At 40.1% G+C, this 14708-nt stretch overlaps 1 protein-coding gene across 1 annotated transcript; it reads left to right on the top strand.

The window, feature by feature from the left end:
• Positions 1-10672: 10672 nt before the first annotated feature.
• On the top strand, positions 10673-12727 carry lpar6a (lysophosphatidic acid receptor 6a). The gene has a single exon (XM_042486761.1). The coding sequence runs from the start codon at positions 10976-10978 to the stop codon at positions 12077-12079; it is 1104 nt and encodes a 367-aa protein (XP_042342695.1). The 5' UTR covers positions 10673-10975; the 3' UTR covers positions 12080-12727.
• Positions 12728-14708: the final 1981 nt, after the last annotated feature.

The raw sequence follows: 14708 nt of genomic DNA, 5'->3' as shown, positions 1-14708 counted from the left end.
ACATACCGTGGCAGGATTTGTAATATATGTACCATTCTTTAAAGAAAACATGAGTGATCTGGCAAATACATTTTTTTCCATTAAATTGGCTTCTAATTAAACTATAAAGCATCACAGAATAGCACAAACGTGGAAAAAATAGCAATAAAGATGGTCCCTATTCACAGGTTTGCACAACCTTAATTCTTAAGAGTGTGTATTGCTCCCTGTAGCATCAATGACCACTTGTAGTCTTCTGTGAAAGTTGTGGACATGGATCCTTATTTTCTCAGTTGGTAAAGCTGCCCATTGTTCTTGCCAAAAAGCCTCCAGGTCCTGTACATTCTTGGGTATTCTTGCATGAACTGCAAGTTTTAGTTCATCCCAAAGTGGCTTAGTTGTATTGAGCTCAGCAGACTGTGATGGTTACGGAAGAATTTTCAGTTTTTGCTGTTTGGGCCACTGAAGGGTCAACTTGGCCTTGTGTTTTGGATCATTGGCATAATGGAAGGTCCAAGTGTGTCCCATGCACAGCTTCCAGACTAATGGATGCAAGTTGTCCTCCAGTATTTTCTGATGACATGCTGTTTTCAGTCCAGCATTCATTTTGACTTAATTCCTTGTGCCACTGTAGGCTCCCTTCCAAAACATCAGAGCTCCACCTCCCATGTTTCACAGTAGGGATGGTGTACTTTTCGTTCCAAACACAGCATTTATGGTTGTAAGCAAAAAGTTATGTTTTGGTCTCATCACTCGAAATGATTTTGTTATAGGTTTTGTTTTGCATATTGTAAGTGGGCTGCACGGTCACTCACGTTATCACAACTACACAACAAGGACACCAAGATAAGGCAATCCAATATAATTGGTGTATAGTAAAATTTAAAATAGATTTTTGAGATTCTGTAAAAGAATGTGTTGCTTTACTTTCATAGTCTTGACTAAAACATGATAAGCTTTTAAGTACTCTGAGCCCTAACAGTCAGTACTTTTTGGCATATTGTGATGAAAGCCAGATCAGCAGCTCACAGACAATAATTCAGTTACTTAGTTCCAGCTAATCGCTACTCCCCAAACAAATGATGTTAGATTTATGTGCATACGGCTTTGAGGGCAACGCCCACTGTTCTGTAGAGTACAGAAGTCTATTGTGTAAGTTTCTCTGGTGATTTTGGCTTTTAAACCCTTTAATTTTGCATTAGCGTTTCCAGAAAACACATACATTTCTCTTCACCTTATTGTGCCTCTAAGACAAGGGGCCTTATAATAGTATTGTGCAGAATCAGGCTGTCAGTCAAGTTCATATGTTATTACATGGATAAAGCCTCAGACTAAACATATGCACATTGTCACACAAAATTACTCAACACAGCCGACACACAAGTTAAACGGTTTAACGTGGAAACGAGGAAGTGCACACAGCTGCCAACGGTATCTGGCACTCAGCCACATACAACCCCTCCCTACACTGTAATAAAAACGTGATCTAGAGTATGAATTTATTTTTATCTCTTAATTAAGAACAGCAGTATGACAATTTAAAACTTATTAAAATTAGTTCTGCAATTAAAATTTATAAAATGTCAAGTAAATGTCAAGAAGTATTTATAACAACACAAGCTTATGTGTAAGAAACATGCAAGTGCACCTGGTCAGGGTGGAGTAAATTTTCATATAATGTTTGATAGTTTATATTACTTAGAAACTGATCATACATTATGTAAGTTCAAATTCCAATCTGCAAAGACCATAAAGCATCAGACAAATATAGTGGAGAGACAGGGGGGAAAAACCTCCCTTAAATGTAATGGAGAAACAAAAGTACAAACAGATACAAATACAACAGTTTTTTGGCTAAATGTAAAGCACCAGCCTGTGTTGACAAGAGGTTTTGGGGGTTGAAAGGTGAGAAGTGCGACTTATTTGGTTTACCACCTTGCTGTTACTGTTGGTAACTTTGACTTTTGCAAGAGCAGCTTGTATCTCCTGTGTGGTTGGCTTCTCTACTTGCTACTCATAGATTAGTGCAGATCGACTCACAATTTGTCAGTTCACGTTTTTTTCCCCATTTTTATGCTCCACTATCTGTAAAACCTGTGAACAAACATCCGCTGGCTAGTCTTCCCCTCATATAATGACAAACACCACTCTGCATAGCTCTTCAAGCATGCAGTGTAGCTTGTTTTACCCATGAGGCAAATTTAAATTAGTGGTCTCACAGTCAGCTCACTCAGGATGACAGTGTGTAGTGAAACATGTAAATGGATGGTGAAGCAGGAAAATGAAACCATCTGCGTGGCTACAACAATGAAGGTCTTGAGATTCCAAACATGATGTTCGGACCCCGATCATGTTGTTTTTCACTGAAGCAGAGCTTAACCTAAGATTTTTGGTTTAAGTCACATACCATTTACTTACATGCAACATTGTGTGCTGGATCTAGGACACAAACACTGCAGATAAAAATGAAAAAAAAAGATATAAGGGATCCAAAATCATAAGTTACTGGCTCATAAACAATCTGAAAAAAATAGTTGTTCACTTTTTGTATTTGCTCAATAATTAGCCTACGTGTTCACTCATCATTAATTAGATTTAAACTTTGGATGAAGTGGGGATTTTTTGTGCCGAGCTGCACACACACACTCACATGTTGACACTTTGACCACATAACAACTTTACCGCTCAGAGAATTGTAAATATAGGCTTAAAGTTCAGAGGAGTTCAGAGAGTGCTTTTTATACTACTGTAGTTGTAGTCAGTGGTTGCAGTGAGGGAGGGGGAAGTACTCGTGTGGGGAGTGTTTTACACAAAGCAGTCAAAAGTTTTAAGTTGATGAGGCAGCATGTGGGAGCACCATCCTTCAAAGACAAGACTCTTTTCTTGTGTTTTTCAAATGTCAGGGTGCTAAATTTAGTTTTATAATACATTAAATCGTAGGTATAACTAAACAAAGTAAAGATAATTAAGTTTCGATTCTCACTATCTTTGTATTGCTTGTAGCTTATGTATGCAGGAAAAGGTTTATACATTTCCGCCCTCTCTAGGCATTTAAAAATAGATGTCCCTTAAAGTATTTAGTCCCAATTTCATTTTCTGTTCTTACAAAAGAGATGTGTGATTTGTGTCAGGGCTCTGGTCTACACTCGCTGAGACTTGTCGTTGCTGTGGCAGTACTGGAACACTTCCTTGGCCTCCGTGGTTTGTGTATGGACAGCAGTTCTGTTGGTCTGTGCCGTTTTTTCCTTGTCATTTGTTTATTTGTGGACGCCAGCACAACATTTGTGCAGTCTCTGTTTCCAAGGTGAACATGAGTGAATGAGACGAAAGCCCTTTGAGTCACAGTGAAGCTGTCCATGGTCCAGAATGTCCTTTTTGCCAAGTTAGACATTTGTTCAGCGGTTTTAATTTGGACTGCTCATTTTTCATGTTGCAGAGATCACACACAGTGAGTTTTTCGTTATTTCATTATTTTAGATACTTCTTCAAGAGGTGGGATCAAGTCATTGCATTGAAAATCACATGGGAGTCTTATGTCTTAAATCTGAAGTCCAGGGGTGCCCACTAGCTCACCTGTTCCCTGTCTTTGATTTCATTTTTGCCTTTCCTGCATCATGACTCCCTTGTCCGGCCTGTGTTTGCTGATGTCAGAAGCCTCCAACTCAGTCCTCTTGCAACTCCTTTCCAATAGAGTCCAACTCAGTTTAAGGAACCAAGCAACTGCAACCTTGTGCTTCCTCCAATCAGAAAAGTAGGCCCTTAGCCGACTGGTAGCTTCTGGAGAGCTTTCCACATTAACAGCATTCATTGTGACCTCCTTCTTGAACTTGAGGTCATCTTTTGTACAGATGCCTCTATTATATTTGGTGGTCGATCCGCTTCCGGTTTCCTCAAAAACTTAAGACCCTCAAATCAAGTGTTTTTCTGAAGGAAGTCTCTCATCCGCACTACTCTAGATGCATCATCCAGGGTTTTCCTTGGAGCCAACATATTGCCATTGGGCAGTTTTGGTAGTTTCTCTGATAGATGAGAATATGTTTGCCACAAAGGTATGGAAATGCTTATCCTCATTCTTTATGAACCTAAGTACATATGTGATGCCCATCTAACTCTTGTAGCTGGAGTCTCAGCTCTGCTTTCATTATCAAGTCAACATGGATGGCCAGGACAGCAACTGTCAGCTTTAGGCGAGGAATGGTGACCATCTTCAAGGATGTAACTCTGGCCTTTTCAATCAGGAATGCAACATGGATGTTATTTCTGTTATTCTGCAGCATGGCGTAAAATGAGATTTCTATATCCTGCCTCAGGAGCATCAGAGAAATTATGGAGTTGAGCGAATACAGGAAGTCCATAAATTAAAAAAAAAAAAAGTATCTCTCAATTTACTGGTCTTATTTTGCTTAACTTTTCTTGAGCTCTGCAACACTTCAAGCTTTTCTGCAAGCCTTAAGCAGTCAGTTTATCAACAGGTTTTTCTTTGTCCTCTTGCGTAATCGCGCCGTTTGCGTCGCCGGATTGCGCAATAGCCTCCACGCGCATCCATTCTTCAGTTTCCTTTTTTTAAAAAGAAGAACACGGGTAACGTTTGTCCACAACGCGCACAGTCTCACAAAGTTTACACAATCAATGGTTCTCCGACGTCGACCACCAATGCATTTGATTTACGCCGGGTAATATTAACAGACTGCGGTCACGCCAGCTGCGCTTCAAAAAAGCTTGTTTTCTGCAAGAGTCTTGTTGTACACCTTCCCAACTACCTCTGTGTTGATTTTCAAAATGTTTCACTGTAGCATTTTGTGACTATCTGTTGCTGAAGTGTACAGCGTACAGTACAGTACAGTAGGAAAATGAAAATATTAATAAAAAAAATCCAAATCAAACTGTTTCTGCAAACTCCAACATATTCTTGTTCTATGTGTTATATGGACATTGTACTGTACGCTTTGCATGAATTCAGGACCAGATAGTCTCAAAGTGCAACGGTGAAACAACTTGAAAATCACCACAGAGGTAGTTGGGAACATATAGAACAAGAATCTGATGGAGTTTGCAGAAAACAATTTGATTTTGATTTTTCATTAATATTTTAATTTGCCTATGGACATTGTACTGTACACTGTACACTTCAGCAACAGATAGTCTCAGTGAAACTACAGTGAAACAACTTGAAAATCAACACAGAGATAGTTGGGAACATGTAGAACAAGAATCTAGGCCTATTCATATTCTGTGACCTGCATTGTAGGTCTATTGTATGATTTTGCTTGATCAAATTGTTTTGATTGTTGATTGTCTGAATGCACCACGAAGCCGCCGCCACGCTATACCGTACTACGCGGTGTAGACGCGCACTCAATTTTAAAGTGTAGATAGCGCGACTGAGCTTTTCTGAAGCGCAGCTGGCGTGACCGCAGTTATGAACAGTGTGCACGCAAAACCTGGATGGCCATTCATAAAATTTGTAGCGCTACGCATACCTCCAGTTGGGCGCCGCGGTGATGCTGGGGAACGACTCCTTTATGTTGTCACTGCCACGCTGATCTTGATCCGTAGGAAGAATCGTTCAGAAAAACTAGATGTGGAAACCAGGACACTGCTTTTCCTCCTTTTCTCCAGCATCACTTACGCTTAAAACTGCAGCAGTTGGTAACGGCTATTGCCACGATGATGAAGCAATTGGAGCAAATTTAGCACCGTTTTTTGACTGATATATACAGCGGCTAAGTCTAACTTTAAAGCCATTGATGGGCTGTCTAAGCAGGCTACCAAATTACACGCAAGAACTCACCAGTTTGTGAACATAAACATCATAAAAAGAGCAACTCTACACAACTATGATCGGCATGGCATGACAGGGCTTTGCGGTCAAAAAACTTGGTGCTCTTCCGTCTAGGAACACACCTGTCACCGCATGATAGTTCCTACCTATATTAAAACACTAAATGGCAGGTCAGGTACCATAATACATGCATTTACATCAAGAATGGCCCATATAACTTGCTTTCCATTTAAATTAACAGTTTAACATTTTCGCGAAATACTGCGGAAAGTTAGGTGAGAAGAGTGACATCACTGTCATGTGTACATGTTAGCCTAATATGATGCTATAACTTGCACCCAAGACTGGAAATGTTGGCCAGGCCCTGTGCAAAGGTAACAAAATCAATGCACCTTCCAGCAAAATCATAATAAATAACTATGTAATGTCAAAGGTGTTAGTGACAAACAAAAACCAATCTCTGGAGCTTTTTTGCATCTTTCAGTTTATAGCTCTAGTTTACAATACATAGCCTATAACCAATTGTATTGAAATGACCAAAATGTTGGTCATTGGATGTTAGTTGGATGTGTCACCATATGTGTTTAATATAACCAGTTACATAATTGTAGTTTGAGTAGTTTGTCTTAACGTAACACAAGACCCCAATCTAGGTTTCAAGGTTGGATCAATGCTGAAGAAACTTTAAGTAATTTATAGGTGGATTACAGAGAGCTCTATTTTGTTCTCTTTAGCGGTGTCTGTGGCAATAAATGATGGTAACTACAATGTGTTTGTTACCAGAAACTAGGCTTGTGAGCGTATTTATGCAAGCTTGTTTTCATGAGCTCTGCAGCTGGTGAGATGATAGGTTACCCATAGACCAGCATAGACCAGTGATTCTCGATTTATGGCCCGTGGGGCAGATTTGGCATACAAGGGGGTGCCAGGTTGCCCACTAAACATTTTTAATTCACAATGAAAATAAATTGATTAACACTAGGATTTATTTATGTATTACTTTGAATTTAAATGAGCTGAAATAATCCATAAAAATCAGAAAAATAGCAAGCAAATTAGTTATGTATTAATTATTAATGTTTGTTTATTAACTGGTCCCTTGGCTCCGGTCATTTTGCAAAAGTGGCCCCCACACAAAGTAAGTTGAATATCCCAAATGTAGACAGTGTGTGTGTGTGTGTGTGTGTGTGTGTGTGTGTGTGTGTGTGTGTGTGTGTGTGTGCATGTATGTAGGTTTCAGTGTGTGTGTGTGTGTGTGTGTGTGTGTGTGAGAGAGCAGAGTATTAATGTGTGCCACTTGTGATTTGTCCTGGGAATGTCATCCTTAAATGCAAGTGTTTTTATCAGTGGACCATAGGCTCAATCACCATTGTGTTATCTCATTCAGTAAAAGTTGATTAACAGATATTTATTTGAATGATAACCTTTTAGATAATTACTTTAAGTCTATGTTGAGCCACAGACCTTTAGCGTAAAGTTACATTTATGTCACATTCTTTATTATTATAACTATTTGTTGACTTTGAAGTCATCATCAAATTTGTGACCCATGTCTGACCACACTTCTGACTGCCACTGATGATCGTTACACAACAGCATTATGTCACCTGCTGTCTTTCTCAAGCTTTTTTCTTCTCTGTTTGAAAGCCTTCAGTCTTGGCCTTGGGGGTACCAGACAGTTTCCTGGCATTGTGAGAAATTTAACACTCCAGGGATTTCAGGCACATGTTTTTGTTTAGCGACCACATACTTGCATGTGAAGAGCTTGTTTTTATGTGCTGGATGGAACTATTTTGCGAGAGACAGACAATAGTACAGGTTTTTCTGCTTTCTTGAACATTTCACTCTCGCCTTGATGGTGTTTACTTTGTGGCCAACTGACAAAGACAGGCACAGTGGCTATAAAACACCCACTGCCTCTTTGATTCTCTGCAAGATTTTCCTTCATATGTTTGGCTATTGTTGGTAAATCAGTGAAGTCAAAAAGAGTCATCTTTAGTTTAGTGTTATGTTACTAAACTGGAACACATATGTTTGTACAATTGGAGTCAGTTCCAAATGGGGAAAATATTATTGTAACCAATAAAAAACAGCTCAGCATCCTTCTTATCTTTGTATGGCTCTATTCAGATTTCAGAAACAAAGCCTGGATTTGGCAGAAAATCACTTGTTTTATCTGCATTTGTTTAGTGACAGGGAAAACCCATGCAGGTAGTTTACTTCCTATTTGACACAGTTACTGCCGTGACAACACAAATACACTCAAACAATTTACAGTATTCACTAACCTCACTGCCATCAAGAAGCTGAGAGCCCTTTCATGTTGTCGCAGACAAATTATTTATAAACTTTACATTCCTCCCTTCTTAGCTACTTCACTCACAACAAAGGCCTCAATTTTTTTTACTGACTGCCAAGTGGAGAGTTTCTACTACAGGAGGACTTGAATGCTATTTCACAGAGAGGAGAAAGTTGTGGGCATGGACTGACCAGGGCAACTGAAAAACCACCGACTAGAGAAAGCTTTCTGTTCTGCCTCATTTCCAATGTTGCTTGTGGAATAAAACAGTTCTTTAGCAGAGTGGCTACCCACGCAGGCTGTCAAAAACAAGCAGACAGTTCAATATTTGTGTATGTCCTGTCCCACCTATGGAGGCAGTCACCTCAGGCACACACAGGGTTTTAGTGAATTTCTCAGGCACTTTTAACCTCCTGTCTTTATTAACAGCTTGACTGATAAGGAGACAAACAAATAAAGCTACAATCTTTGGTCATCTTTCGTCTTTGTCAGTGAGGAAGGAAGTCTTTATGTATATGTTTATGTAAATGTAAAGGTAGCAATACCAAAATGCGCTCCATTATAACTTCTGCGTTCAAGATTCACTTACAGCCATGTATTATATAAGGTAAGCTCATTATAGGTTTCATAATTTATCTGTAAACCAACTAGTAAGTAGAGCTGCTAAACTGCTGTGATGTATCTAAAAAAAGTACAATATTTCCTACAGGAGTAGAAGTATAAAATAGCATAGGTACAGGATGTGAGTAATGTACTTTGTTACATTCCATCACTAATGCTGTGAGGGGTTGTACAGAATTTAAAATTCTAGTGTAGGATTTACTGGCATCTAACAATGAAGTTGCAGATTCCAACAAACTGAAACTTCTCACATGTAGGACAACTATCTGGGAAGCACTTAATGTTATTGCAAAAAAATTGCAACATCCACCGCGATTTTTTAGAAAAATTCACATCAAAAGCCAGTTTTACACTGCCTGTTCAAAACGACAATATCACTCAGTTGCACTGCCTCACCATTCTGTATGTGAGGTGCAATCATGGAAAGGGGGGAAAAGAGTTGTCTTGCCTCTGAGCCGCGAGGAGAGGTAGTAATGGCACTAAAATGATGTCTGTGAAAAATGTAAAGCTGGAAAGATTTAAACTATAGGTGGGCAGGTGTGACATTTTGATTATGTATATTATATTGGTAACGACACTGCTGGAGATTTAAAAAACTGTTAGCATTTAGCGGCCAATGTAAAGAAGAAGAACAGCAGCCATAAATGCCCACAAATTGGAAAAACAAAGAGGTCCAGGAGCTCCCTACCCTCAGAGCAGAGAATGAGATCAGCTGCCATAACAGAGAAGGTCAATGATTGTGATTGACATGTTATACCTTTGTTATTTCTTAGAAAGCACTGCCTACACATTTATTATTTGTCACACTAAAGGGATGATGCTGTTGAGTTACATGTCATGCCCATCATGCCTCTTTTGATTGCGGGCTGCTAGGATGCAGTGTATAATGAGACACTGGAGCGGAATAATGCCACCCTGTGTAAAAATACAAAGGAGGCATAAAGACGGAACTTTGTAGCGGCTCTACACTGCAGTCCCTGTGTAAAAGCAGCTACAGTTTAGCGGGAAAAAAATCATTAAGAAGCTGGCTTTTTACTATGATCATCATGAAGTTATGTTTCAAATCATAACGCAGCTTGAAGCATTTATTATGCTTCAATATATAGCACATTTTAACCTCTAGCTGATACAAACAACTCCTTTAACATGCTCAATATTGGTGAAAGAATACTAAATATTGCATTTTTAACTTTTGCTTCCTCACTGCTCAATATCAGTGGCTCAAAAGATTAATTTTAAATATTTATTCATGCATCAATATGCGTAAACCACTGATGAATTCCCTCACAATGAGTTGTTTTGGTTGATACCCACTTTAACTGTAGAGCAGACAAAGGAGTAGGAGGAGTTAGATGGGGGGGCATTGGGAGGAGTTACCACAGCTGCCCTCCCTTGCAAAGTACAAAAACTGCCTGTGATACCGGCACAAAGGAGAAGTAGAGCTCTTTTTGAATATGGTACATGCGGAGCGAACTTGTGAGACTGTCAGAGAGACAGACAGACTGACTGAGGAAAGAGAGAGAGAGACACAGAGAGAGAGAGAGAAGTAGACACTGAGTGACTCAGTCAGTTAGGAAGAGAAAGACAGAAAGAAAGAGGGAGGGGGGGGGGGCAGGAAACAGATCCTGAGGACAAACAGTGAAGCCCTCACATTGTGACACACAGACCGGGAGCAGGAGCTCAACTCAAGCTCCAGTGCTCCTGTGAGTGTGGTTTTTGTGGAGGACCTTGTGAGAAGCGAATGACAACTTTTCTGCTTTGGAACCAAAAAGGGACGGAGTTCTGACTAAGAGAAGGGATTTTTGCCATGAGGACATTTCTCTAACGGAGTGTGGTGTGGATATGTCATGGTTCCTTTCATGGACTCAGCAACTCGTGATGCTTGAGGATTTACCAAATAAGAAGGGGACACAATTGTATGACTGATTTATCTGAGTAAGGATATTCCGATCTCTACATTCAATGGGGGGGGGCAGCCTGCTGAAGAGACAGGACAGGGGGAGGGGAGGACGCTCCAGCCTGAGGCCCAAAGATAACTACGTTAAGACAGGGAGGAGAATCATGTTGACCATGTGCAGCAGTCCTCTCAAACATGGACAGTTGTGTTGGAAAGAAACCTTTGTACCAATGGCCTGAATTATCTGATGACAGAATGTCTTTCAATGCACCCTGGTTCAGAGCTGTTCTGTGCTTTACTCACTATTCATAGTTAATTCATTGTGCAGAGCAGCCCTTTCATTATATAGCCATTACATAACAGACACCCCTCATCCCTCCACTCTTTGTCTCTCAGAATGTACAACAATACCCTCCTGACTGAAAATTTCACCCAGCGATGGGCTGAAAACAACACAAGCAACAACTCTACCTGTAACAACGATGGTTTCAAATACCCATTGTACAGTACGGTCTTCAGTATTGTGTTTGTGGTGGGACTGATCACCAATGTTGTGGCCATCTACATATTCACCTGCTCTCTGAAGCTGAGGAATGAGACCACAACCTACATGATGAACTTGGTAGTGTCTGACCTACTGTTTGTTTTCACGCTTCCTCTGAGGGTCTTCTACTTCATCAACCGGAACTGGCCTTTTGGAAGCACACTCTGCAAGGTCTCCGTCTCACTGTTCTACACCAACATGTATGGCAGCATACTCTTTCTCACCTGCATCAGCGTCGATCGCTTTCTAGCAATTGTGCACCCTTTTCGCTCAAGGGCGCTTAGGACCAAGCGCAACGCTAAGATAGTGTGCATTGCTGTTTGGGTGTTGGTGCTGTCAGGGAGTCTCCCGACAGGGTTCTTATTGGAGACCACCTCCCGAGAGAAAAACAAGAATAACGCCACTTTCTGCTTTGAGAACTTCTCTTCCAAACAGTGGAAATCTCATCTGTCTAAAGTGGTAATCTTCATAGAGACAGTGGGCTTCATTATCCCACTTCTACTCAACGTTGGTTGCTCCATCATGGTGCTGCAGACCCTGCGTCGCCCCCAAACCATCAGTCATGGAGGGAAGCTGAACAAAACAAAGATTCTGCGCATGATAATTGTGCACCTCTTTATTTTTTGTTTTTGCTTCATCCCTTACAATGTAAACTTGGTTTTCTACTCTCTGGTCCGCACCAAAACATTAAAAGGATGCTTTGTGGAGTCAGTGGTCCGGACGATCTACCCAATAGCCCTCTGCATTGCTGTGTCCAACTGCTGCTTTGATCCCATTATTTACTATTTTACCTCAGAGACCATCCAGAACTCAATCAAGAGCAAGAGAAAGTCCCAGCTGAGCCGCTCGTATGATGTCAAGTTCTCCGAGGCCCTGCAGTCAGAGACCAGCTCCAACCTGCAGTGCAGCCTGAGGAACCTCAAAGCTAAAGTCTTCCACAATGAGTCTTCAGTGTGATGGTGGAGTTACTACACATCCTTCCATAAAATAATCCTTGAGACAATAGGAATGGATTTTTTTGGAGTGTTTAATGAAGCACCTGCCAAAGAGGTATTATATCTTCATCTCAGGGCAAATGTTTTCACTTGTCATTGACAGCCTCTGCTCTGCAGTATTACTGCTATGTGACCCTTTGTTCACGTCTGCGGATTTTTTATTACCACTTACTAATTTCCCCTTTCCTGTGGAATATTTTGTAATTGTGTTAAGCACAATTACTCTGCAAGTGACCTGGAAGTCTCTCTGAACAGCAGGACATGCTATTATGTTATTGAATGCTACATGTGCCTGTATATTTGTACATGTCCGTGGTAAGTTGTGGTGCTAACTAGAATAGTAATCTAATTAAATTAACTTAAAGTTATATCAAGCTATAGATTGTATTGTACATAGTTTTTTTTTTAAATATGTGAATTGCAAATAGGTCACAGAAGTGCCTTTTTTTGTTCTGGCACAATTTCATTGTAGACGTTTTGTCTTTATTGACCATTAAATGCACTGACACAGAATTTCACATACTGCACTCATGCCACAGTAATGAATAAAAGTCATGTACTGTCTAAAACAAACAATTGCACCTGAAACATTTTGTCATTTAAATGAAAGCTACCCTTTGACACTGGAATATGTCAGTACAATACCTGTTTATTTACAACATTAAACCTCATAAACCCAGATTTACAGTTTGCACAACTCAGATAATGACTGTAGCATAGCAGGTTGAGCACACTATAGCATACTAGTTTCCCTATGTAAATGCTAAACCTTTTCTTTAATGTGTGTTTTGCATGTAAATAAGGGGGTAAAGAAGTGGAAGAAGAACATTTGAAAGATGTGTGATTGTGTCTGACTCCTACTGGGGAGTGCCTGCTTCCTGTGTGGCAACCAGTGGTGAAGGAGAGGAAGTCTTTATTCATGGAAACTGACTTCTCATATTTTCAGGCAAATATTTCATAAATGCGTATGTAAATGTGGTGTAAGAACCACCAGGTCAAGAACAGAATAATTGGGCTGACTGCCATAATGATGATGATGCAGTGAGCGGATCAGTTGGTACGAGAAAGGAGTCTCTGATGTTTAACTTAACCTAGATAGGAATTTTATCATCCTGTAACATTTTGTTTTCCTCCTCCACAAGGACATGTTTTTTTAATATCACTACTGATGAGGCTGGTCCTCTGCAACAGAACAGTCAGTACAGCTACACAATGAATCAGGATGTCTTTAATCAGCAGATAATTACCAGTGACGTGGCACAATTGTGTATAAAAACACATCAAAGTCAAATTTAAATGAAAAAAAATAATGAGTCCTGTTTTTTAGTTTGATAGACAAGCAGATGTATGATGTATATCCTGCTGCAGACAAATTTACAAGTGATACGGAGGAGTCAACACAGCGTGAGAGTGAATAACACAAAGCACATGGTGCTCTAACTTTATTGACATAGCCTGAAGGTCAGTCGGCGGCACTTTATTCATACTCCACCTATAACTCTAGCGCTGAAGCCATGTGAGTAAGTCACGGACGGGGTTAAGGACCCGGGCTGTTATGAAAACAAACACGTACAATTTGACTCTGAGGCATGTCATCTGGACGTCTTAAAGTGGCATCCTCATGTAAGTATAGCTGCAACTTGGCCACATGCTTACTGAGCATCATGAATTAGAATGTGTTCAGGACTCCTCTGACATCTTGATGACTCATTTCATTGTTTAATCTTTATGTTAAACTGCATCATTGAGTCAGCTGGTGTGTATTCAGCTTTTATAGCTCTTATCTGACCATCAGGTGTTCCTGGCTGATCTGGATCAAAGGTCAGGGCAAGGACAGAGAGATACAAAGGAAATCACAGCTGAAATGTAATTAAGATTTGTAAATACATTGATTATCTACACTAAAAGTCAGTAAATACAGTTTTTGGTAAATATTTCCACATCTCACAAAACAAAGTACCTTCCTCTTACAATGACTGATGTAACCTAGAGGAGTTTCTTAATGGTTCCCATTTTAAAAAAGAGCTTGTTGCTTAATGTCAAGGACTTGGCATTGTGTATACATTTTAGTCTTATGGTTGTATAAGCTCTCTGTATCAGGGATAGGAGCCCCTCACATGAGCCCAGCAGGCTCCTCTGCATACACACCAGTTATCTAATCAGCCTGACCTCTCCTTCCCAGCAGGCTGCAGGGTGAGAAAACACAGACGCCACGCTGCTTGTCATCACATACACTCTGTTCTATGTTGCTCTGGTAATTTCAGATGGGAGCGTCATCAAAGTGCTCTTGTACAGTACAAAAGGGGCCGAGGATATGTGAAATGTCATGGTGCGAGTGATTCGAGGAAAATAAAATGAAATGAAACAAGTAAATAATTATGTCTAAAATTATGACATTCAAAGATGCTTGCACATATCAGCCTTTAGCAATATTTTGTATAAATAATGGCTTAAATGGCTTATAAATAATCTTCCAAAGTCAGACAAAACAAGAGGCTGAGTAGCTGTCTTTGTCACAGTCAGTACCATCCTCCAGGTGGGACAAAAACAAGTCTGTATCCAGCCTTTAACTTAAAGGTTTAGGTTCCTAT

The sequence above is a fragment of the Plectropomus leopardus genome, chromosome 5, assembly GCF_008729295.1.
Source record: "Plectropomus leopardus isolate mb chromosome 5, YSFRI_Pleo_2.0, whole genome shotgun sequence".
Lineage (NCBI taxonomy): Eukaryota > Metazoa > Chordata > Actinopteri > Perciformes > Serranidae > Plectropomus > Plectropomus leopardus.
Note: the sequence above shows the minus strand (reverse complement) of the source record. Positions and strands in the feature narration are given on the sequence as shown.